General features: G+C 37.8%; 3 protein-coding genes across 3 annotated transcripts; all 3 read left to right on the forward strand.

Moving 5' to 3' along the window:
* Positions 1–2609: 2609 nt before the first annotated feature.
* LOC131317472 (uncharacterized) lies at positions 2610–4181 on the forward strand. The gene is made up of 2 exons (XM_058347019.1): positions 2610–3293; positions 3489–4181. Exons 1-2 carry the CDS (start codon positions 2610–2612, stop codon positions 4179–4181), a joined length of 1377 nt encoding a protein of 458 aa, XP_058203002.1.
* Positions 4182–4226: 45 nt separating this feature from the next.
* Positions 4227–6125, forward strand: LOC131317473 (uncharacterized). The gene is made up of 4 exons (XM_058347020.1): positions 4227–4286; positions 4388–4440; positions 5502–5750; positions 5840–6125. Exons 1-4 carry the CDS (start codon positions 4227–4229, stop codon positions 6123–6125), a joined length of 648 nt encoding a protein of 215 aa, XP_058203003.1.
* Positions 6126–12707: 6582 nt separating this feature from the next.
* On the forward strand, positions 12708–15420 carry LOC131316351 (protein UNUSUAL FLORAL ORGANS). Its single transcript, XM_058345688.1, has 2 exons — positions 12708–13865; positions 14892–15420. Exons 1-2 carry the CDS (start codon positions 12991–12993, stop codon positions 15349–15351), a joined length of 1335 nt encoding a protein of 444 aa, XP_058201671.1. The 5' UTR covers positions 12708–12990; the 3' UTR covers positions 15352–15420.
* Positions 15421–26612: the final 11192 nt, after the last annotated feature.

A 26612-nucleotide genomic window follows, 5' to 3' on the forward strand; every position in this document is an offset into this window, starting at 1 on the left:
TTTTTCTTACTTTTGTAGTTAGTAATGTATGTCTTAATTTTGTACAATCTTATTGTGATTGACTAAAAAAAATTAACTTTCTTTATTATGATCAACATATGCCCCCACTATACTATATTTCTGAATTCGTCCCTGTGCACAGAGTGTGGACATCATGCTAGTCCTAGTAAGCCAGCCCTGAAGAGCATTATTATGTGAATGGTTGAACTCAGTCCTAAGGAGCCATACAGATCTAAGGGGAAGAGGGTTGTACGTGAATTTGTTTTCAACAGGATTCAACCAGGATTGGTTGAAATTGAAGATGAGCTAGACAACTTGAGGATTTTTGCTCCTTCCAAGGGCAAGCCGAGGGCTGTGAGGCCTTCAGTCACTCCTCCAGACAAGTGGCACAGGGTTGAACATCCCAAAGTTTCCTCCGAACCTCCGCCTTTATCCAAATCTTAAAAGAGATGCCGCTAACGATTCAGGCAAGTAGCTAGAAGGGTTGAGGAAGAGACAGATTTACTGGATGACCCAATGATTGAAGATGTTCCTAAGAGGAAGAAGGGGGAAGTCTCAGTTGAGGAGCCTATGGTTGAAAAACCTAAGGCTAAGCGAGCATACAATCCTTTGGAAAGGACTGTGGAATAGGCTATCATTGAGCCTCCTCCAATGATTTTACCTAAGAAGCAAGTCCCTGTGGGGAAGACATACAAGGAGGCTGTTACTAAACCGCCTCCAAAGTAAGATACTGTATCCAAGAAACAAATTTTCTTGGAAAGAACTCTTAAGTAGGCTAGAATTGAGCCTCTTCCAAAACAAATGACTTTACTCAAAATGACAGCTCTTGAACCAAGGAAGAGTCAGACTCGAGGGGCAATTCAAATTTGAATCCAAAGGCTAAGAAGTTCAAGCCTGGACAAAGTCCTAATATGCAATGCAACGTGGTTGTAATACTACCAGCAGATCTAGAGGCCAAAGACAACACTCCAACAGTTATGGAGGGGATGTTATAGAGATGAGGCAGACAGCTGAAATTTTAAACGAGTCCTCTGTAGGGCTGAATGGGCCTTTAGTGATTGTGTTAAAGGATGAGACCGAGGGAAAGACAGAGGATCGGGCAACTAGCGAGATCTATGAAAGGCCAAATCTCACGATGAACAAACACATCAAGCCCTTATACATCACTGGTTGTCTTAATGGGATGTCGATCAACCATCTCATGTGGATAATGGGTCAACAACCAATCTCAGTCCTAGGTTTATGATGCAAAAGCTTGGGAAGACTGATCAAGATCTAGTCTCATGCACTTCAACCTTGACTGATTTCACTGGGAAGGAGACAGCTTGTCAATGTATTCTGATCATGAACTTAACAGTGGGATCCAAGACCTTAATAACACCTTTCTTTATTGTTAATTCACATTCTTCCTTCAATGTTCTACTGGGGAGAGATTGGATTCACTCCTGTTTAGCTGTTCCCTCAACCCTTTACTAATGTCTTATCTTTTGGAATTAAGATGACGTGGAGGTGATATGCACTGACCGCAGACCTTTTCAGGCCTCTACCAATCATGCCGAGGCCCATTTATATGATGAAGGGGTTGCTCCAATGAAGGAGGCAGGTCTTGATAAGTGTGACTGCCACAAAATAACCCATATTCATAATAACAAGTCAGCGGAAGAAATAAAGGTACTTTTCCAAGAGTTAATCGGTCCTATGATCACGGAGTCAAGCAGGATGATTATAGCTTCATTCAAACGTCATTCTCAATGTTAGTAAGCCCTTCAGAAGAAGAGAAGAGTGTGGCTCTTCATGCTATGCTGTCAAAGTTTAAGGCGTACGTACTTGAAAGAAGGCTGATGGATATTCAAGAACCAGAGGAATGAGAGAATTCGGCCTGTGCGGCTGAAGTAATAAATGAGGATGAAAACCTGATTGAAGAGAGAAGATCTTGAAGCAGCCCCAGCCAAGTTGGATGATCTAAAAGCTGATGTGCAAGATCCTTCCGAAGAAGTTAATTTGGGAGAGTCAGAGAATCTCAGACCTGTATATATTAGCCAACTTTTGCCAGAGGACGTGAAAGAGAAATTCATCCAGCTCTTAAAGGAGTTTAGGTTTTGTTTTGCTTGAACTTGTGAAATGCTCCCGGGTCTATCCAGAAACCTAATGGAACACAAGCTGCCCATTCAACCAGTGTTTAAACCTTTCAAACAACTGCCGAGGAGGATGTCCAATGAGATCTATTTGCAGGTCAAAGATGAGATTGAACGTCTTTTCAATGTTGGGTTCATACGCTACGCAACGCTAGGTATGTTATTTTGCTCTCTAATATTATACAAGTCCTTAAGAAAAACGGCAAAGTCAGAGTATGTGTGGACTTCAGAAACCTGAATTTGGCATCCCCAAAGGACGAATACCGAATGCCAATCGTAGATCAGTTAGTAGATGGAGCCTCTGGTCATAAGGTTTTGTCCTTCATGGATGGACATTCTAGCTACAATCAAATATTTATTGATAAAGCCGATACAGCTAAGATTGCTTTTAGGTGTCCCAGAGCCTTAGGAACCTTTGAGTGAGTCGTAATGCCCTTCGGCCTGAAGAATGCAGGTGCTTCGTTCTAGCGAGCAATGAATGCCATATTTCATGATTTCATTGGCTGTTTCATGGAGATCTATGTCGATGATATTGTGATCAAGTTTCAGTCTTATGATGAACATTTGGAACACTTGAGGAGGTCATTTTTAACAATGCAACAATTTGACTTGAAAGTAAAACCCTTAAAGTGTGCCTTTGGAGTTTCCGCAGGCAAATTCCTTGAATTTTTGGTCCACAACAAAGGGATTGAGGTTGACAAAAATAAGGCCAAAGCAATTATGGAAGCAAAGCCTCCTACTACCAAGAAAGAGTTGCAGAAGCTCTTGGAATCATTCAACTTCTTGAGAACGTTCATCTCAAACCTAGCTGGGAGTGTTCAGGTCTTTTCTCAACTCTTGAAACTGAAGGACCATGACACTTTTGTTTGGGAGGCAAGCCATCAGAAGGCCTTTTATGAGATCAAAGGCTATTTAGCAACAGCTCCAGTCCTTATGCCTTCTATCAAGAACAAGCCTTTGAAGCTTTATATCTCAGCTGCTGAAGGCTCTATTGGAGGCCTTTTAGCTCAAGACAACGCTCAAGGAAATGAACAAATAGTTTATTATTTGAGTAGGTTATTGACTCCATGTGAAAGGAAATACACTCTTATTGAAAAGATTTGTCTTGCCTTGTACTTTTCAGTAATAAAATTGAGGCACTACATTCTTCCAGTTTTGGTATACATTATGAGTAAAACAGACCTAGTTGAGTACTTGTTTTCTCGGCCAATTATGAGAGGCCAAATTGGCAAATGGTCTCTAGCTCTAATGAAATTCAGTTTTCAAGACATTCCTCAAAAAACTATGAAGGGCCAGGCCTCAGCAGATTTTCTTGCTGATCATCCATGAGTGGATATTGGCGATAAATCTAAGATAGAACTAAGTGCGCTTGAAATATCACTCACTCCTTGGACACTGCTCTTTGATGGATCAAGGACTCAGGAAGTCCCAGGCTGTGGAATAATTATTATTTCTCCCAAAGGCCTGAGTACTGAATTGTTCTTTCAATTTGATTTTCCATGTACAAATAATCAAGCTGGATATGAAGCAGTTGTAATAGGCCTTGCAATCCTTAGGGATATAGAGGCCAGAGAAGTAAAGGTTATTGGGGACTCAAACCTTGTAATCAATCACTTGGTAGGGACATTCAAATGCTATAGTAAGGACTTAGCTCATTATTATATGGCAGCTGTGCAATTAATTCAAAATTTTGATAATGTAACTGTCAAACACGTTTCAAGGAGTATGAACACTGAGGCAAATAGCTTGGCTCAGGCCTCAATAGGCCTGAAGTTATCACCAAAAATGATTCACAAAATCATCACAGTCCAAAAGAGATTGTTACCTTCTATTAGGAGAAGGGGTCTAGGACTAGAAGTGTTTAATTCAAACTTTACGGGGGAAGAATCAGATGACGAGCCCGAGAATGATTGGCGCACACCTATTATTTCTTTCTTGAAGAGGCCTCATCATAGAACCTCTAGGAAAGTAAGAAGGAGAGCCATAACTATGTCCTCGTGGGAAATGAATTATACAAGAAAAGCCCTGAAAATGACTTACTTTTAAGGTGTTTAAGGCACCTTGAGGCCATGAGGGTCATGAGTGAGGTCCATGAAGGAGTTTTGTGGAGCCCATCAATCAGGGATAAGAGATGAGATAGCTAATCAGAAGGTATGAGTACTATTGGCCAACCATTTTAGAGGATTGCATTTATTTTTCCACATGATGTCAGCCCTGTCAGGCCCATAGCCCAATTCAACGTGTTTCTGCAGCTGTTTATCATGCTATGGTTAAACTTTGGCCATTCAAAGGCTGGGCTCTTGACGTACTACAAGAAAAATTGCATTGGGTGACGAATGAAAATCGTCGCAAATTGTATGTTTTTTGTCACAAATAATATAGGTGACGAAAAAATTTTATCAACTAAAGATTGTCGAGGATTCCTACCTGGTGACGAAATCTATTTTTCGTCACCTATAGTGCCTTTTGGTGACGAAAAATTTCGTCACGGAAACATGACTTGGTGACGAAATTTTCTTCGTTACCTATTGTGCTTTTTTGATGACAAAAAATTTCGTCACAAATTATTCCCTTTGGCTCATCAAAGGTGACCCATCGGTGACGAAATTTTTCGTCACGAAAGACATTCTTATATGTGAAAAAAAAATCTCACTTTCTTGCTCCTACGGGGTTTCGAACCCGAGTCTCCTAAGTTTTGCACGCAAGCTTTAACCAACTACACCACACAAACTTTTCAGCATATGTTTGAAATATCTAATATATAACACATACATTGAACATTAAAATATATTTTGAACGGCATTTTAAACTATTAAAATTAGCAATTTTAATAAACATGAAAGTCGTAGCTCTTTATGTTATTGTTCAAACCAATTTAAATTATCTCAATCGGAGTTCTGAGCAAAGAGTTATACCCGAAATATATTTCGTGACAAAGCGTAATTCATAAATTTCGTCACCAAAGGATAAATTTTCGTCACTGAAAACGAAAAAAGAAGACGAAAATATTTTTCGTCGCCAAATTGGTTCATTTGGTGACAAAATATTTTTTCCGTCACCGAATAGTTATCTTTGGGGACAAAAAATAATTTCGTCTCCTTTTTTACTCTTTTGGCGACGAAAATTTTATTTCGTCACCAACTAGGAGCCTTTGGTGACAAAAATATCTTTTCCGTCGCTAAATAGTTATAATTGGTGACAAAATAATTTCGTCAAGGAAGTTATCAAAACAGTGACGAATTAATTTTTTTGTCGCCAAATATACTCATTTAGCGACGAAATTAAATTTTGTCGCCACTTTTTCGTCACTAAACATACTTTTTCTTGTAGTGTCGTAATTGAAAAAATTTATCCTCCTCCTTTTAGAAATCACACTTACATCTTGGTAGCCACGGATTATTTTACTAAATGGGCAGAAGCAGTGCCATTAAAATCTGTGGATCAACAAGAAGTAATTAAGGAGAAAATCATCCATAGGTTTGGATTGCTCGAACACTTGGTTGCGGATAGGGGTATAATATTTATGGGAGAACAAGTGGTTAACTTTGCTACACAGCAAAACATCATTGTTTTCAATTCTACTGCTTATTATGCACAAGGGAATGGCCAGGCCGAGTCCACTAATAGGACTTTGGTCAATATTATAGAAAAAATGGTGGAAAATAATCCAACGAGTTGCTTTCTGACGCCTTATCGGCCTACAGGACCTCAAAGAAAGAAGCTACCAATGTAACTTCTTATATGTTGGTCTATGGACACGATCCAGTCCTACCAATGGAAGTAGCAGTAAAGTCGGTAAGGATAGCATATCAATATGGCCTCACTCCTGCAGATTATACTCAAGCCATGCTGATAGAGCTTAAGGACTTGGATGAAGTTAACCACATGTTGGTTCAAAAAAGAAGAGTTGCAAGGGCTTATTTCAAGCGTGTAAGAAAGAAGAGTTTTTCTGAGGGTGATTTGGTTTGGAAAGCTTTCTTTCCTCTATGAGAAAAGAATTCAAGGCATGGCAAGTGGTCTCCAACATGGGAAGGACCGTATCAGATTTCTAGAGTCCTCAAAGGTAATGTGTATTTTCTAACGGACTTGGATAGTGATTTACATAAGCATTTGACAAATGAAAAATACCTCAAACATCATTTTCCTACTATGTGGGAAATGAGGAATTTTGGGGAAAACCTACCAAGAAAGCCATAGAGGATTAGATAAAAAATGACTGAACTGAGATCATGCTATTCATTCATACATGAAGGCCTCGAGTTTAGGCTACCTTTAACAAAGTTCTTAAGCTAAGATAGAGCCTAACAACTTTTTGAATATTTGATAAAGATCAAAGGTCTGTTTGGGTTGCCAAAAACAAGGTTCTGTCCTAATCACCAAGCCTAGATCTTAACAAGATCAAGGCCTGTGGAGGCATTGTTTACACCCGTTTTTGGCACCAAATAGGCAAGCGCTGGAAAGCCATTTAAATATTATTTAATTAAATTAGGCCGAAAAATAGAGATGTATTAAATTAAAATTAATAGACCAAGACAATATTAATTGGACCTGGTTAATTTTTATTGACCATGGCTCTAAAGTCTAAATTGGGCCTTATTCTTTAGGCCTTAAGTTCGAGAAGGCCCCGTAACCCATGGGGATATGTTGATAATCCAAAATGTTCTTTTAATTGGGAAGATTAATTAATTGGTAGTTATAGATCCCATGTAATAATGGGGCATAATCTATCAGTAATTCCCATGAAAAGTGGAAATGGAGGAAGCCTTCTATTTTCTTGCATCTGCCAATAGCCACCCACTCATGCATGAAAGACTAAATATGGGACACTTGGCACTGTGAGAAGAAGCAAGCAAATCCCCTTGCATGCAAAACCGTGGATGCTCTTTGCCTATAAATACAAGTTTATAAGAAGAAGAAAAAAAAGCGTTCCACACCAATTAATCCCAACGCTTAAACCAAATTCTTTCCAGCGAAGCAACTATATTTACTTTTCTTGCATTCACTCAATTATTTCATCAAGTAATTTGGGTTTTACTTTTCCTTGTACCCAACTTTATTATTCCGACATAATAAAGTTTGTCTTTATTTTACGTTGCTCTCTTTCCTACACAGTTAGGAAATAGTTAAGTTCACGCTCGTTGTGGCAAAACCACGAACCATCACTACAATTTAGCCCTTAGGTTTGCAACACTCTCGCTCACAGTCAAGAAGTCAGAAAAGGGGCATCCAGTCCTTACGTTGGACGCGACAAGTCCTAGTACGTCCGCGCTTAGTACTCCTTGAGCCATTTTGTGACCAAACCGGTTTGCACATGAAAAATATTTTCAGAAATTAACAAAATAGTCTTGAGAGAGAGAGAGAGAGAGAGAGAGAGAGAGACGGGGGCGGTGGGGTGGGGTGGGGGGCCTTAACGGTGGAATTCAATTTAGGAGAGAGAGAGGGAATCGGGAAGGGAATTAGATGTGGGTCAGGATTAACAATCAAGAAAACTAAGCAGTGAAAATTGCATTAGAAGGCAGCTGGTTCATATCAAAAAATAATTTACGAAAGATTTATGGATAAATTATTTTCATCCAATTAATGAAAAAGCCTAAATGTTTTTTCTACAACAAAGTTTTAACCCGAAAAAACTTAACTTAATGGTTGTGTTGTGCAATTTAAGTTTGAAATCCTAATTTTTCAGAGATTACTCTTCCTGCCCATGGTCTAAGCCCAAAATTTTTCGTAATCCGACCATTTTATAAATAAAATTGAGCAAAGCTTCTTTGTAATTCTTTGCTCCGTTTAATCTTTATAATTCTTTATAACGATTAATAGAACTTTTTTTGCTGAGGGGAAAAAAAACATCTATGCAACCTTTTTAAGAATTGTTCTCTGCATTTTATCGAACTCGAAAAAAGGGAGAGTGAAAATGGTGGACTAAGGGTCCAGTGTAGTGCTCCTAGCTAATATCTAATCCCATCCAATTTTGATTTTGTGAGTCCATCCCGTGCTTATAATAATAATCGAAATCATTCATTATGTGAAACTCATCAAGTGCTTTAACCAACCAAAAAATCATGTTTGTCATATGCCGATCAACGTCTTACCCAAACACGTTTATGATAAAATGAATGCACTCAACATACTGGATTAAGCCCATTTGTTTCGAGATAAATGTATCTGAATAAGGCATCTAACAGTATCCGATGAACATTATTTTTTGTTTGCGAGAACTTCACAAAATTGAAGATTCTGGATATTGTCGTGATCCCGGCCGGGATGGGCGCACAAAATCGAAACCGGACGTGACTAAAACACTCGGCGCACTGAACTGGACCTAAGTCCGAAAATAGGAGGGCTACCAATCAAACATTTCTGATAAATTCAACCCAAAATTTTGAAATATATAACCCGTGAAAATAAAATGTTGGAGTAGTAGATAACAGTATTTTTTTTTTTTTGCCAATATTGTATATTTAGCGACGTTAGTGGAATGTTAGTCAACGGGACCTCAAAAACTATCCATAGTCCTGAAACCCCTAAATTCCGCCCCTTATTAGACTTGAACCTAGGCTACCACGGAAAGGAGGACATGAAATTTACCAACCGTACTAAGCTTGGCAGTTCAGATAATAGTATTTCATCCGTCTCGATTTGTTTGTTCAATCTCGGTTTTTCAATTTATTAAGGAAATCAAATCTAATCCATTGATTTGAAAATTTACATAATCTGAGTCATTGATTTTGAAATTAGACAGTCAATTTGGGACATGCATATATCAAAAAGATGACAAACAAATCGGGATGGAGGGAGCACGATTTAATAATACATAAAGGACGGAGCCCAGAATGTGATGAGTAATGCTGTTATGTAAAATGGTGCGAGAAAAGAGTTTTCTTGTAACAGTGCGTAGTTTCCAAATCTGGACACCAACTTTTTTCCTTATAGGGAGGTTTCTTGAAGGGAAACCGAGATTTCCAAATCTGGTCACTGCGTTCTTCACTTTTTCTGGGAAATTAATTTCTGGAGCAGTGATATCAAAAGCTTGACAAAAACAACACATTGGGTGAAAGACCCTGACTCAGATTTGCTACGTGAAACCAATATTTGACAAAACCAAACAAAAGAAAAAGGACAAGAGAGAGCTGGCTGGCTACCTAAAGAGAAGTAGTATTATTGTTCATAGGAGAGAGAGAGAGAGAGAGAGAGAGAGAGAGAGAGAACACCTTGTGTTCTCCCCAAGTCCGTGAAAAGCCTTCCTAGGTTTCACAGCCTTCTGTATATCAAACTGAGATAGGATTGGACAAATGACCTGATCAAACTCTGTTGGTGTCCATTCTCATTGGGGATCGAATGGATGGTTTCATTTTAAACTTATTATGTTGCAACAATGAACTAAATGATGGAGTAGAGTTGGACACTTGTAACTGGGGAACCTTTGTGCTTTTCTTAATTGATGTAGAAAACGTAGAGGTCCAATTCGATGATTAGTTGAACCGACTCAAGTCCCAAAAGTCCAAACGGTGTTTAATTTCAGTTTATCCAAATTGGCTAAATTCGAACGAGCTCGGAATAAGCCCAAATTTGGTGGGTTGACTTATTTTTGCGCTCCAGTCAATACTCATCAACCTAACCCTAGGTTGATGATGAATAGTGTGTTTTTCGGCCTAATTCCTTCGTTTAGGCTTTCTATTGCATTATTTTGCCGTTTTAGGAAAGATTTGTTTCATTAATAACTCTTAGATCATAATTTTTTTTAAATTGATTCTTTTTGGAAAAGTCTTGTTTTTCTTTCCCGTTTTCAGTTTTAGGAAAAACCTCAAATTCTGGGACTTTTTTTTTTCAAATTTATTTTTTAGGGTTTCTAGGGTTTTGGCCTATATAAGAGTTTGTAACTTAGAGTTTATGCAGGTCTTTATCAATAATATTTAGAGATTCTCTCTTTCTTTTTTGTGCACAAGATTTGCTCGTTGCGACGAGTTATTTATCTCGTTTGGACTAGTTCGCTAACATGTTGTGAATACACATAATGAAAATGCCAAAGAAAATGCTAAAGCTAGCATCTCCTAAATCAAAAGTAAACTCTATTTGAAGATTCATATAAACAAAAAGCACTCCAAGAAAAGTGGCAAACTTGTAACATCATTTTGGCGTACCTGAAAATAAATTTTTGAAGATTCGTACAAACAAAAGGCACTCCAAGGAAAGTACTAGTATTGAATTTATTTATTTTTAAATCGGCAAATATAGTATTGATTGTTGTCGACAAATCTAGTGACTTAATTTCTAGTGTAAAATTTAATTTATGTTCGCGACAATGGGATCATGGTTTGAAATGGAGTGGGACTTACCAATTGCTCAATACTTTTTTTTTCTCGGCAAAAGAAAATTTTATTAAACTCGAAGAAGATACATCGAGTAAAAGGGAAGGGAGAACCAGAAAGTTCACCACAACCCTAAAAAGGGAAGGAAAATAAAAGGAAAGTTACTCCCAAAAAAGACACTTAAATAATGAGTATTCTAACACCGTCAAGGTTTGATTTGATATATTACACCCAATTGCACAATATTGATTTATCATTTTAGAATTACTTACTAACAATCATCAATTTTTTCATTTGTAGGAGTATTTTTTAAGGTTTTCATTCAAGCATGCAAGTCGCTGCATCCAATCCGGCCAAAGATTGGTTCAAGCAATCGGCTCCTTTTGGTACGAAAATTTGGAGGACCAATTACCAATTCTTAAATATTGGTTTTCATTTTAGAATTACCTACAATTATCTATTCTTTTCTTGGTGCTATTTTTCCCATTACTCAAATATTGATTTTCATTTTAGAATTACCTACTTACAATCATCTATTATGGTTTCCTTTGTCATAAATTGGCTAGTTTCATCTGAAAGTGATCGCTAAGTATTGTCAGTGGGCATAGACATATGATTCAAAACTAGCATTGTGTACGATCGATGCACAAAAATGGAAAAAACACATCCTGGACCTCTCTTTTTTTGTACATCAAACGGGTATAACGCTAGTGTTCTAAGATTGGATAGTGGAGTCATGCATGTGGAGTCATTCAAGCAAGTCGCTGCAACCTTGGTGCTAATTTCTTGCGGTTTTTCTTTGTTTTTGGTTTTTTTGTTTTGTTTTGTTGTATTTTCTTTGTTATTGTAAATGTAATCTTTTCCGTTTTAATATAAATGAGATGATCTTATTTTTAAAAATAATAATAATGTGTAGTTAGTTAGTAAGTGTATAGGAATTAGGGTTTCTTCATTGCCAAAACATAGGGAACCAACTTAGAAGAGAACATACAAGGGTGGTAGACATATTAGTATCTCCAACTCATCTCTATTTCTTCAAAATTTAGAATAGATGTAACATATCATGGGAGATTTTGTAATTTATTGCATTTCTTTTTTTCTTTTTTTGTACTTTTTGGAAGATTTTTAGAGGAACCTATCATCTTATTTAGAGATTTGGTCTTCAAATTGTGTTTATTGATCTCATGTTGCAATCTCTACAGTTTGTAATACTCCCTCTGTCCTACTTTGTTTCATCTGTTTCTTTTGTGGAACGTCCTAAAAAATTCTTTATATCTTACAATCTATAATATTTTTATAATTCAATATGGATTTTGTTTGATAGATCTCAATTTATTGTTTTAAACAAAGTTTTCAAAATCATAAAAAAATATTATAAATTGTGATTTATAGACAATTTTTTGGGACATCCCAAAAAGGAAACATGCGCAACAAAGTGGGCTTGACCAGTGAAACTAAACAGGTTAATGCCGAATCACATACAATTCTCGTGTAATTTTCTTCTCCCATCTAATTTTTGGGATAAACAGGGCAATCCAAATCTGGACCATTAATTAATAAGAGTAGTTTGAATTTGCTCAGACACTCCAACCTGTAAAAAGTCTTTGACCAAATATGAATCATTAATTGCAATAGAGAATAAATTTTTTACACCGTCGGTGTAAACATTTATTTCATCCAAATCAATTGCATTGCGACACGTGTCAAAACAGTAATCCCAATTAATAAAACATAACGACGTGGTGCAATGCAATTGATTTGGAGGAAACCAATGTTTACATCAGCGGTGTAAAAAATTTATTCTCATTACAGTAATGAACGATCCAAATTTGAATTATCTTGTCTAGTCCAAATTAAAGACCCGAGAAGATTCAATTTCTATTCAATTTCTACGTGGAATGATACCATAATCCCAAAAAAGAGCTCCTTGGCTATATCCGGTTCCTTCATGTTGCTTGGCCTATCATGATTACAAACATCGAGTTTGCATTTAGTTGTACTTCTACGAGTACTTGTGCAGTGCCAAATGTCAAGACCGTACAATCTCTCTCGTGCAGTGCCAAATGTCCAGACCGTACAATCTCTCTCTCTCTCTATCTCTCTCTCTCTCTCTGTGTATGTGTATGTGTGTGTGTGTGGAGTTTTGCTGTGCTTGACCTTGTACTTCCTTCCTCGTCCATGACAAGAAAACACTGAAACGATAGACGGATCCATCAGAATCACAGCCATTTTCCCACCAAAACGAAACAGCAAAGAGAAACCACAATGAAAACAGAGGTAAAAAGGCAGTTCCCAGCTTATATAAACACTTGTCTCTTGTACCCCAACCAAAAACTCAAAACCTATCCATGAAACCCTTTCTCTTTCACATGTGTTTGTTTTAGTCTCCTTGCTTTCTTCCCCCTTCAAACCCTTTCCATTTCCATTCAAATCAAGAAACCTTAATTTTCCCAATGGGATGTAACTTTCACCAACAAAGCCAAACCATCTAACAGCCCATCCCAAGAAAGCAATTGAACAAACAAAAAGGAGTTAACCATTCCTTCTACATGGAAGGGTTTAACACCTCTATCCCCATTATACCCATTTCCTACACCTTTGCCAATTTCACTGGAAGTGCTAGTAGCAGTAGTACTCACACCAAATGTGATGGCGTTACTACTCCATGGATGGACAGTAGGATATGGAGCAGGCTCCCCCGCAGCCTTGTCGACCGCGTCGTCGCCCTCCTCCCGCCTCCGGCCTTTTTCCGAGCCCGTTCCGTCTGCAAGAGATGGTACGGGCTCCTATTCTCCAACAGCTTTCTTGAATTGTACTTGCAAGTCTCCCCTCGCCGCCACTGGTTCCTATTCTTCAACCGGAAATTCCTGAACAAGAACTACATCTACAGAAACAACAACAACAACGGGGACAGGGCCAACTCCGAGGCTTACCTCTTTAACCCTGACGACGTCTCGTGGAACCGGATTCCGTTCCCTCTCGTCCCGCCGGGCTTTTCTCCGGCCTCATCGTCCGACGGCCTGGTTTGTTGGGTTTCGGACGAGGCCGGTTCGAAGAGCCTGCTCCTTTCCAACCCGCTTGTCGGGTCGCTTATTCCACTCCCTCCCACGCTACGGCCACGCTTGTTTCCTTCCATTGGTATGACCGTTACTAACACATCGGTTGATCTCGTTGTGGCCGGAGATGATCTTATATCTCCGTTCGCCGTGAAGAATCTAACGGCCGAGAGCTTTCATGTGGATGGAGGGGGATTTTACTCGTTGTGGGGAACCAATTCTTCACTCCCTAGGCTTTGCAGCCTTGAATCAGGTCGAATGGTCTATGGGGGAGGAAGATTTTACTGCATGAATTACAGCCCATTCAGTGTTCTAGCTTACGACGTGGCGACAAACCATTGGTGCAAGATTCAAGCCCCGATGCGAAGGTTTTCTTCTTCTGGGTTTTTTGGCTTAAAAACTTGAACGATACTATGAATTTCTAATTTTCTATCGACAAAAAGATTTAGGTCATTTACTTTTTCATTACGTAGTACTTCTTCTAACTAAAATGAATCGTTTTGGCAATGCATGGTGCCCCAGGCAAGGTTGTACGCACATCGGACTAATTCCTACGGTCTCTCCCGCAGCATTTTCGATCACAGGCTTGCGCATGTTCTAACCAAAATGATTTGCATAAAAATTATAAAAAAAAAATTAGCATGTGTGGCACTATCATTGTTGATATATATATAATCGTATCACGCACTTCGATCGTTCTTTTGATTAATATAAATGAGTGGATACAAGCCTGCAGTATTATGTGTAACTATTTGGTACAAGTTCTCTGATTTTATATAGTCAGTCGTCTATTCTAATTAATCCCACAGATATTTGTGACAGTATAGGAGTAGAATAAAATTTTCCTTAGTTCTTCAATGGGTTTTATAATCGTCCACTTTTAAAAAATATAATTCTCGATCAAATTACCTCAAAATATTGTTACATTTTTGGAACTTTTGGTCACCCTTTGTAGGCCCTTCGAATTACTTTCAAGTGATAGAGTTAAGTCTTTGCCATGGATGTTACTCTGTGTTTATTTTTTTTTACAATTCTTTTTTTTATTTTTGTAGTACTCCTGCTCTTAAATTAACTACTCTAGCTAGAAACATAGGAAGACTAGAAAAACCTCGGGTTTTAAAAAAGTGTTGTGACAATACGTAACTGTACATGTAATGCGGTCAGATATAGGGTGATATACATTGGACAATACCAGCCGATCTGCCGATGCATAACAGTATTAATTAGAGCCTTAGAGGTCAAATAACTTGTTGCTTGATGATCATACATAACAGCCTAGCAATACACATTAGAATATCGGACACTTGACATTTGACCATATATAGACTAGGTTTTTTAGGTTATTTTTTGTATTTTATACACATTTTAAATTCTCAAATTTATCTGCAAAACAGGTTCCTGAGGTCGCCAAACTTGGTGGAGAGTCGTGGGCAGATGATTCTGATTGCAGCTGTGGAAAAGAGCAAGCTGAATGTCCCCAAAAGCCTGAGGCTGTGGGGGCTACAATCTTGTGGAACCACATGGGTTGAGATTGACAGAATGCCTCAGCAACTCTATGTCCAGTTTGAGGATGTGGAAGGTGGAAAAGGGTTCAACTGCGTCGGTCACGGGGAGTTCATCGTCATAACGATTCGCGGGTCCGACAAGGCGGTGCTGTTCGATTTCTACAGGAAGAGGTGGCTGTGGGTTCCCCCTTGTCCTTTCGCTTGCGGCGGTGGCGGTGCTGGTGGTAGCAGCAGCGGAGATGGTGGTGGTGGGGAATTGCATGGTTTTGCATACGACCCCAGACTTGCCAACCCGGTTACTGGTCTCCTCGATCAGTTGGCACTTCCCTTTCAGCCCTTTAGTGGCTAGTCATGTTTATTTTCTATTAAGTGACTAATTTGGCATGTAATCTCCAGTACCTGTTGTTGCAGAAGAAAACTACTCTAGTTTTATTATTAAGTTATGGGGATGAACTCTTACCAAATTATCAGTGGATGTGATGTCTTCGGTATGGTTAGCTAGTTTTGCAATTAATTAGTGATTACTTAACCTGAAAAATGCTTTCCTTGTTTATGAACCTGTTTATATATTTCCTTTGTTAATATGCTTTTTTTTTTTTATGAAAGATGCTACACCAAACCACTACACTATCAACTACGTTTTTTTGTGGAGTCCACTTCAGGTTCCAAAAAAATACAGGAAAATGTCAATAAATTTTAAAATAATATTTTATGGAGGCCTGTAAAAAAACCAGCTCTAACGAATATCAATAATATTATTTTTGAATTAGTAGGAGCGAAACTGATCCAAATTGGAACCCTAGTTTTTTGTGCAAAAATCTCCTATATCAAATTGAAATTGGAACCCTAGTTCAATCAATACAACCATTTGATCGAGAGAGAGACCTTCGTTGGCATATGGTGGTGGTCGAGTTCTTCGTCAGCGTTCGAGATCGATACCAATGATTGTGGTTCGAAGCTCGTACGGCGTATGGAGGTCGTGGTGGTCGGTAGTCGTGGAGGCGTTTTCTTCGTCGGTGTCGTCTCAGTGGTGGGAGTAGAAATGCTTGTTCTGATTTCTTTTCTTTATTTTTGGACGTTTCCAAAACGACGTCGTTTTGGGGCGTGTAGCGGATGGTGTAGTGGATGATGTAGTGTACGTAGCATTTTTTATTTTTGTAGGACTTGGAGTGAGCCCCACAAAAAATGTAATGGATGATGTAGTAGTTGACTAGTGTAGTGTACCTAGACTCTCTTCTTTTTTTATGCAGATATAGGAGTAATAAGTAAATTATCTAACTAGTAGGAGTTGATTATTTATTTGGCAGAATTTAGAAATTTAGTTGCATGTTCTACGGATAATAACATTTACGAACTCTAGCTCTTCATTCCAATTTATTTGTTCAATTTGGAGAATACAACATTTTTAGGGAACACAATCATTGCACTTATAAATGCTCAACTTTTCAAAAGTTGCCCTCCTAACATTTTTAAAAAGACTACTTTAGTTCAAATGGTAAAGGACAAAAAGGAAATTTTGAAGTTTTTGTTCCCTTGGTCTTCCAAAATGAACAAACATTTTGAGACAAATAAAAATCAAAAAATAAACAAACAAATTAGAAAGGGAGGAGTACTATTTTTTTTGAGCATACTTCAAATTTAAATCTACGTATTTACTTTAACAAGCCAATGCAAGTTCTAACAATTAATGACCTGATTCAATTGACTGTTGGGGAATTGTAGCAAAATAAAAGGAAGAACATGAATGATACAGGGGTTTTTTTTTTTTTTTTTGGTACTTCGAAATATTATAAAACTAAACGAAAAAGAGTTTGTGCAACAAAAGTGCGAGCATATATAAGGATTAGATTACAACCCAGGGAAAGAGATTCCTATCTAATCAAGATAATGCCTAAAAGTTAAGGCTGTCCCGAATCATAAACTCCCTAAATATTGAAAGATCGAATCCAAGATGTTCATTCTGTCCAGCTTCAAGCCTTGCCAAGTGATCAGTGCATTACTTGGCCTCCCGAAAGGTATGGGTTAGTGTAGATCCTATCCTATTCATAAAAGCATTTCGCCTCATTAATCATGATGCTCTGTGGGTGGTTTCTCGAGTTCCCCTTATTCCCCTCATTGAGCAATCCTAGAGAAGTTGGATTCGGTGGAAAGGCTGCTTTGCAATTTGTAATTAAATGGTGGGTTTGTTTTATGAGCTAGCACAAAAGAAGGATTGATCCCGATATCGAACTGATGAAGACAGCGGTGGAAAAGCTAGGTGAAAAAAGGATACCTCTGATACCAAATTAAAATAAAACGAAGATGGAAAAATGTGTATTGAATTGATTGAATAAACTATATATACAAAGGGTCATCTATTTATACAAGGAGAAGAGACCTAATTATGGAAACAAAATAATCCTAATTAACAAAATAACAATCAAATCGTAATCACGAAAATCATGATCATATCGTAATCAAATCATGGTTTGATTACGATATTATCACGATATTCTAACAATAAGGACGTTTTGACGAAAAGTACTGTAAGAATTAAATTTTTGTCTTCACGTTTTTTTTATTTATATTCTTTTGTGCAAGGATACTATTTACCAACCAATGTTTACCAAAAGAAAATTATTTACCAACCAGTGTTCCCACCCCTCGCTTCCCTTGTTCTCGTGCTTTGTTTAGGGCACCGTAGAGCTGCAAATGAGTCGATTCAAGCCGAGCTTTAGAACATTCAAATTCATTCATTGATGATGTGGATAAATTTGACCAATTAGATGCACTACTTGGAGTGCGGGGTTGGCTTTTTTCAGAAAGTAAAATCATCATAATCACCAGACGTGAGCTGTCACGCCCTCGATTTTCAACGTAAATAAATAATACATTTCGTTAAAGATTTCTCGCATATCATAAATAAATACCCAAAAGAGTTTTCACCTGTTTAAGTACACAAACCAACCCCCAAGATTTAAGGAATTACAATCTTGGCACACCAGCCACGGAATAAACTTATGTACGAGTACAAATCTGTTTAGAATATTACAAATATTTTAGAAAAAGGGGATTCAAGAATATTTGGTTACAGACCCATCTTAAATCCAAAGAAAGCCAATTACTTAGATGGTTAAGTAACTAAAACGGTTAGCTTCCAAAAAAATATCCTTCACGCCCAAGCATACGAATGCATGCGAACTGCTGACCGGCACTTGAACATGAAAATAAAGATTAGATTGAGCTACACTAGCCCAGTAGAAAAATCTTTACCAACTATATATGAAAACATGGTGATATGTGCAAAGAAAGGAAAACAAGAGAAAATAGCCCAAACAACGAATACAACCAACTCATGGTTATGCCACTCACTCAAGGAAATCGTTCTAAGATACGCTATAATCACATTATACCATATAGCTCGCAATACTCAAGCAATTCAACCACCTCGACACGACTCACTAACACCAATTTCCACCATAGGTATTTCCACTCCTTGCGTTACCGTATAACACCACGAGGATTACCATGTTACCATCCCATGCATCTCGGCATTCCCCATTACTTGGGTCTCCGTATTACCACCCCTTGCGTTATGTAACCCACCTAAGTCTTCGTGTTACCACCCCTTGCGTTACGAGACTTCCTAAACCACCTCTGACTCAAACAACAAGTTATCCCTCTATGCGCAAGTCAAGACTTTTCCAAGGTCATATTCATACCTAGAACATCTTACAATATGCCAACCATGTCACAAACATGCCACAAACGTTCATAAGTAATCAATCAATCACAAATTGCATAAACATTCACAAGTGCCAACAATGGATAGAAAGTATTTAAACAAAATTTCAACTAAGCAATTTCTTATTCATTACTCATTAACAGGAGGCCAATGGGTCAAGAATATCATCCACTAATCGTAGGAAGTCATAATGACAAAACAAGAATAAAAGGAGTAGCCAACAGATGTTGGAAGGCTGACATACCCTCACTCTAACAGTCATAACTTTCTGTGTACTTGGACTCTGTAGGTGATTTTGGTGGCAATGAAAAGCTAACTTCAAAACCTTCGAATCGATATAAAGTTTGCATGAATTGGACATCAGACGAGAAAGTTATGACTGTTTGAAGTTGGGCTGAAACCCGAAAGACGAGCAGAAAATTCCAGAGAGGGGAGGGATCGATCCGCCCATCACCAGGGATCGATCCTTGGGCTTTCTGGACCAGAAATGAAATGGGGGATCGATCCACCAAGTTTAGGGATCGATCCCTACACGATTTTGGGCGATTTCTGCAGATTTCGACAGCTTTCGACACGAACGAAGGGAGGCGATCAAGGCTCGATTCTCACATCATATCAACATATAAATACATAAAAGAGGTAAAGAAGTCCCTACCTCACGATGAACACCAAGATCTACAAGATTTGAGTAAGCCTTATCCGTTTTGAACTTCGAAATCAAAGAAAACCCTTCTCCAAGCTTGACCCAAGAATTTTCGAGCTTAAGAACGTGAATGCAAGGCTGGAGGGAGGTTGATTCTTGGAGATCTTGAGAGATGGAGTGGAGTTTTGTGTAAGATGAAAGGAGAGAGAGAGAAGGCCGGCTAGTGAGAGAGGGAGAACGGATGAGAGAGAGATATTTGGAGATGAAATAATCCCCTACACACACACACCCACTATTTATACTCCTACATTTCCAATCACACAAACACTCCCTCAATTCTCAATTCATTCACTTCAATCCCCAATCTAATTAGCCACCAAATAAACCACAATTTTCCGATTAGACATTTAACAAGTATATTAATAATTAAGGATTTTTCGGGTCTCTACATGAGCGGTTGCTTGGGGCTTATGAATTCGATCTATAAGGTGCATAGGCTTAAAAATTTGAGTGACAGGGAATCGTTGGAGCTCTTTAGTTAGCATGCCTTTAAAAAATGTTGTCCCAACAATAGGTATGGAGACGTCTCAAAAAAGGTGGTAAGCTATTGTGGAGGGATTCCATTGGCAATTAAAGTTCTAGTATAGTAATTGTCCGTGCCTTCACAACACCTTCCGAACAAACTAAATCGAATTATCCTTCCCTTTTGGACAACCCAAAACAAACATGAATTTCGCGAGCTTATTTTTCTCTTAAATAAGCTTCAAACAACATCCATTTAATCAGATTCAATTAAACAGATTTAAGAAAAATACATCAATATTCAACAATCAATAAAAAGACGTGATTATTTGCGTAATAAAATAGGAAATTTCAAGAATCGAGTAATTAAAATGTATTTGTTCTCTACTGCATCAAGACATGATTTCTTGTTGAGAACTTCCAAAATGAGCACCATAATTTCATTTTGTATTTTGTCACTTCTAAAATGAGCACCATATTTTCATTTCTAAAATATACTTTCTACTCTTGTTAATTAATAATTTCTCAAAAGAAATATTCATCTGTTAAAGATTTTTTTTTACTTTCTCATACACTTTATTGATCTATCATACGTGAATTGTTCCTAATTAAAATTCCTGATGCATTTGTCTAATTCTCAAAAAAAAAAAAAAATCTCTTTGAGAATCACTCGTTTTCTCATTCTCCAATTTTCCATTTCACAAATTACTACAAAGAGAGACCATTATATGCATACACACAACTGAATAGAAAATCAAACCTGTTGAAAACACATAAAAGGAAAGCTTTTGGAAATCAATTTGGGTTTCACTTTTTACCTTTCCTTTGCCTTCTAAAATTTGAATTCAAAGAATCAATTAAAGCATAAATTTCCTTATCTTTCCTTTGCCATTTGGAACCTAAACAATTGGATATATATGGTAACAACATATACATAATATGCATAGATGATATTAAAGAATGAAGGGTGGAGATTTATGCAGAAAGAGAGAATAAATTTGGACCGTTAGTTATGTATTAGATTCAAAAGTAGTCCTCCCTTATTATTTGGAGAGTAGTGAATTATTATGGCTTGTGTTAAATTAGAGAGGTCTTTTTCCTTTGATGAAAAGTAAGGGCGGTATTCCAATTTTTTGACTGACTAAAAAGTTACTATTCTTTTCTTCTTCTTCTTTTTACTTTTCTTCCAATTATTTGGCTGTTAGTTCAAATAATTTGTGAATTTCCTTCTAGTGCATGCTCGTGCCTGAAGACACAGAGCAACACGTTTCGATCATACGCTTGGTGATAGCGGAGAGAGCAAGGGAAAAGAATGTGCTAGTCCTACATGTAATGATTTGATCACATTATTACCTAGAAAAAGGGATGTGCTTGTCCTGTAGTGATATGATCAAACAATACTATTCAAACGAAAGAGGAACAAAATCTACAACAAATAAACTCCCAATTGGAATACTTTTTAAGATACATATGTTATCCTGGTAAAGCTTTTAAAAAGTGTTGAATTCATTTTGCCGTGTCCCCATCATTTTCCCTGGTAATGGATACCTCATGTGGCGTGTCTAAACATGTCTCCACGTGTTTCCATTTTGTCGCGTGTTCTTGCATTGTCGGACTACAAAGTCTATCCAAAAATTAAGAGAGTTACACAAAAATGGTTATAAAGAATTAATTCACTCTCCGCTTTTTTCACTCTGTCAAACATGCATTTTAACAAACACAAAGTGAGCATCTTTAAAAGATAAATAACAAAAGTTATAGATCAAAACAATTCCCATACTAAACAACAATATCGATTTTCTTTTTCTAAACAGCAAAAAATTTCCCCAAACATGTCTCCACGTATTGTTTCTGTTGTGTCACGTGTCCTCACAGTATCGGACCACAAAATTTATCCAGAAATTAAGAGAGCTACATAAGAGTGGGCATAAAGAATTAATTTACTCTCCACTATTTTCACTGTCAAACATGCATTTAACAAAAACAAAGTGAGCATCTTTAAAAGACAAAATCCATTTTCTTTTTCTGAACAGCAAAAAAATTTCCATCCTAGGCAACATTTTTTTTCCCGGTAAGACTCCCATAAAAAAAATTCTCATCCTAAACAGTAATTTAGGCACATTAATTTTTCCGCAGAAAGACCCTAATTAAAGATGATGGGAGTATTACCGGAACGGGAGAACCAAATCGATTTCATGGACGGCTGATTTGTGGGTGTACGGGACGGCTGATCGGTGAATATAGATAAGCTCTTACGTGAAATATGTACTCCAACTCCTCGAAGAATGTAAACTGAAAAATGTAATCTTAAACAGATATCTATATCTATATAGTAAAACAGTTCAGTATTTGAATCCTATGTACATAAATCTAATGGCCTAAACTTATCTCTCATAAATTCTATGGCTGAGAAGACAGAAGTGGGAAATAGGTTGAATCAATGATTCAATCCAACGGCCGTAATCTATTGAAATTATAATCCGACGGTTGGAGGGGTGCTCATGTTTGTATGGATAGACAAAAGACCATTTTGTTTTATAATAAAACTGCTCTGAAGATAGGCTCTTCATCTCCGTCGATAAGAGTAGTGAATCCTGCTAACTGGGCTACCACCTCAGTGACATACTTAATGCCCGTGAAATACAAATATTGTGCGAGAAATTAACGGGTTGAAGTGGGACCTGAGGGAGGGGTTAAAATATATATATATATATTGAGGGCTGCCCCCCCCCCCCCCCCCCCCCCCCCCCCGCGGCCCCACACCCCATTTCCTATATTACCCCCTCCCCTCCCCCCCGTTCTCCTGCTCCTCCCTCCTCCCATTTAGTTTTTTTCTTTTTTCTTTTTTCTTCTTTATTTCCTTTTGTTTCTTTTCTGTTAGAATTTTTTTTTTCGTTTTTTTTCTCTTTATTTCCTTTTGTTTTCTTCCACTTTGAATCTTTTTTTTATTATTTTAATAATCTTTTCTATTTTTTTTATTTGTTTCTTTTCCCATTTACCTCCCTTCTTTCTTTTTTTTTGGTTAATTCAAATTCTATTTTCAATTAAAATTGACTTTATACTTAATAAATTTATATTATTTTAATTAGTTAATTAATTAGTCTTAACAATGAATAATAAAAATAACTTGTAATGAACAATAATAAATTGAAATAAAATTTCATTTTATTATAATTGAGTACATATTGTCAAAACATGAAAATACATAAAAACGCAAATTTTAATCAATATCTCCTCCAAATGCTGCTCTCGGCGTGCTTATACCCATTACTTCGTACCACAATAGCAAACGTGTTCCATAACTGGCAGCCCATCCTTTAGCTTCATCCGATGAATTCTCCTCCCACCATGTTGGGATGGGTGGTACAGGATAATGAGGTTCTAAGAAAATTTGCACGAAGTGATTGTTGTTAACACGGGCAATAGAAATTTCCCGGCGGTATTCGACTGGAACTGGAGGGGACCTCAATGGCAAATGAGTAAAACAACCGTAAACATCCACATCAAATGTATGCAATACAAGGTTGTACCTTGTTGCGATGACAACTCCCAAAATCATAGTCTCCATCCAATGATCCTTTTGGTGCTGTAGGCTCGAACCAATTCAGTAAAATTAGTAGATGATTTGCCCAATCATGTACTGGATAAATCACACTGTATAGATAATAATTTTGTCGAATCTCTTCAATAAGCTCCTCTCGTACTCGACTCCAATCATTTTCACTATACCCGATTAGTGCAGCTATCGCCCTGAATCCACAATAACCATCACCAAGCACGTCAACAGTGTGGAAAATATAACACTAATAAGCCTGAGGTAATCGTTGAATGTAGCGATCAATGATGGATGGAACTATAAATTGAGTGTTGCGAACCCCCGAACCCCTCCCATGTCTCCCTCTCCCTCTCACTCGCGATGTTGCAGTCCTTGATCCTGAAGTGGATGCTTCTGAGAAAGAAGGTATGCGACGTGTACTTTGCTCATCTCTACCTGTAGGTCAACTTCTATGTTCTGTGTTGTACGATGGAGGTCGAACTGTGCTACGAGATGGATCTGCCATATCGATAATCCTGTCTATGATATGCTCTCGCATAGGTGGATCCATCCCATTAATATCTCAAAGACCTGAGATGTCCTGTCAGGTTGTGCTCCCTCCTCATTAAACTCGGTTGCGTGCATAGACAACCTAGTCCAATGAGCGTGGATACTCCATAGCGGAATTGGAGTGGAAATGGAACGATAATATGCAAGATCGTGCATGCATGGCAATCTGTGTGTCATTTTGATCGTACAGTTGCAATAGCCAACAATGTGGGGGGATACTTCTAAAGCGGTTTCTAGCTGATCATGTATGAACTCCATTGCCTCTAATGAAATGCGACACCTTACCTGATCAAAAATGTCGTCACGTAATTGTTTGTGGCGTGGAATGTTCAATGATTTCTCGAACGACTTCTTAATTTCTCTGAACTGATTTTTCAACATCTTTTCTATTTTATCAAAAGATGTTTGTAGCGATGATATGGTATCCCCCAAATATAGCTTTAGCCTCGCATGTGCAGACTTTGCCCTATAATAGAATAATGCACTGTGTTTAAATGGAAAAGTATCAAAAAGTATTTCTTAGTGTAGTAGAGAAATGCACAAAATTTTAATAGTAAAGTCAAAAAGCGATTTTACCTTTGACTTGAATTGCTTCCGAGGTGCATACATGTATCTGTCCATGCTAAAACAAACCGCTCTTTGTACGACCTTAACCATGTTTGTCACAGGTAAGTTATGACATACGGGAACTGGCGAAAATCGTCGCACATGGCTTGCCACTTCTGTTCGAAAGACGAAGGTGTAGATGAATTGATAAGCGAGTGTCATGACGTGATGAAGCGCTTCCATTCCGGACCAAGCACATGGCTGCAGTTCTTCATGATGCACTGATTTATGTGCCAAATACACAAGATGTGACGTGCCGTAGGGAAACATGCTTCAATGGCGTTCATAAGCGCTAAATCTCGATCTGAAACAAACACCAATGGCATCGACGTCCCCTTTTGAAGCATCCAGTTTTTTAAGTTATCCAATACCCATGTCAATGTCTCTTCTCTCTCATTACTAAGATAAGCGAACATAAGCGAGTAAGTTCGCCATGTGGATGTGATACCCACAATCTTCAATAGTGGTTTTCGATACTCATTGGTCTTGTACGTGGTGTCAATGATCAGTACAGACAGAAAGTTGACAGATAGCTCTAGACTCATAGGATGAACCCAAATAATATCTGTGATTTCGTTAGTATCCGGATTTGTAAGAAATTGATAGAGGTAATGTTTCTTAAGTAATTGACGTATGACATACTGAATAGGAGTTAGACCGTCCAGTTTGGCTGCTTTGTTTGCAAAAATGGTGTTATAAACGCTCTTGATTTTCGTAATGTTTAACGGGTCTTTTTGCTTCAAAATATTAAGAATCTCACGAGGCGCAGTGCTGTTGGCCATGTCGACCACAAATTGTTTCTCTATTGGTTTTAGCCTTGACGGGTACTCGTGGCCCTCAATATGTTTTGTTATTTCATGGTTATGGACACCACCAATAATCTCTAAACCCCACTTGATACCGTATGGATGTTGTGGTATACCTCGCAGTTGAAATGGGCAATCGCATTTTCTAGTCCCAGTGTTTCTTTGCAAGGATTGCCCTTCAACCAGATACCGTGGCGGTTCGTACTTTCCTCCTCTTTCACAACCAAAAATGCACTTCGGCAATTTGCCGCCTTTTAACTTAGCAGAATTTAAAATAACCACCACAATACCATATTTTAGATCAACGCTCCGCGCCCAAGCTAACATATCTTCTCTACTTTTAAAACTATATATAAAAAAATGAATGTATAAATACAACATTAACCAGTCTTAACATAAATAACGAATATGCAAAACAATAACAGTAAAAACTAACCTGGTCGGTGGTAAATTCTGGTGTATAATCGCGACTATTGTGGGAGACACTCTCCTCACTACGAACATCATTCTCAAATGACCAAGTATCTGAAATTGAAAAGTTGTAGTCATCCATTGTTCCATCCCGAATTTTCCGCTGCGGCGTTCCTAAAAAATTTGACAGATACACAATCTGTGAGGAAAGCCTAAGTAACCATGCTAAATTTTCACCGAAAATCATTATTCTAAATTTTGTGGATTAAGTTTGACATAGAAATAACCAGGAAAGTCCCAGGTCAGATGGTCGGACGAGTCCAGTTAGAATCACCATTCCTTCCTTAGTCGGTACGAAGCCAGACTTGTTAACAAACTTTCGAGGGTGTTAGCCTCGGGTTACTCCACAATTGTAAAAACGATCATAAAGCATAGTGTCACATGGACAGACACCTTTGGAGTGGAAACCACTTATGCTTTAGACCAGTAATTTTAGTAGAATAAGTTTGCTAGCTATCTTTAGTACTTTAACTTAATATGCATTTTTAAACACAAAAATAAAATATAACAGAAGGTTACGGTAGCTTACGGAAGATGAATGTGGCTATCGAACGAAATGATTTCTTACGATAAGCTTACGGTAGCTTCGAAAGAGAAAAGAAAAGACTTTCTTTTTCTCTCGAAAATAAATATTGACTAAACTACTAAATTTTTTGGATCGAGAGGCTGGTCGGGTGGTGGTTTGGTGGCAGCCTTGGGTTGAGTTTCTTGAAGAACTCAAGAAGAAACTCAA

The sequence above is a fragment of the Rhododendron vialii genome, chromosome 2a (genome assembly GCF_030253575.1).
Source record: "Rhododendron vialii isolate Sample 1 chromosome 2a, ASM3025357v1".
Taxonomy (NCBI): Eukaryota; Viridiplantae; Streptophyta; class Magnoliopsida; order Ericales; family Ericaceae; genus Rhododendron; species Rhododendron vialii.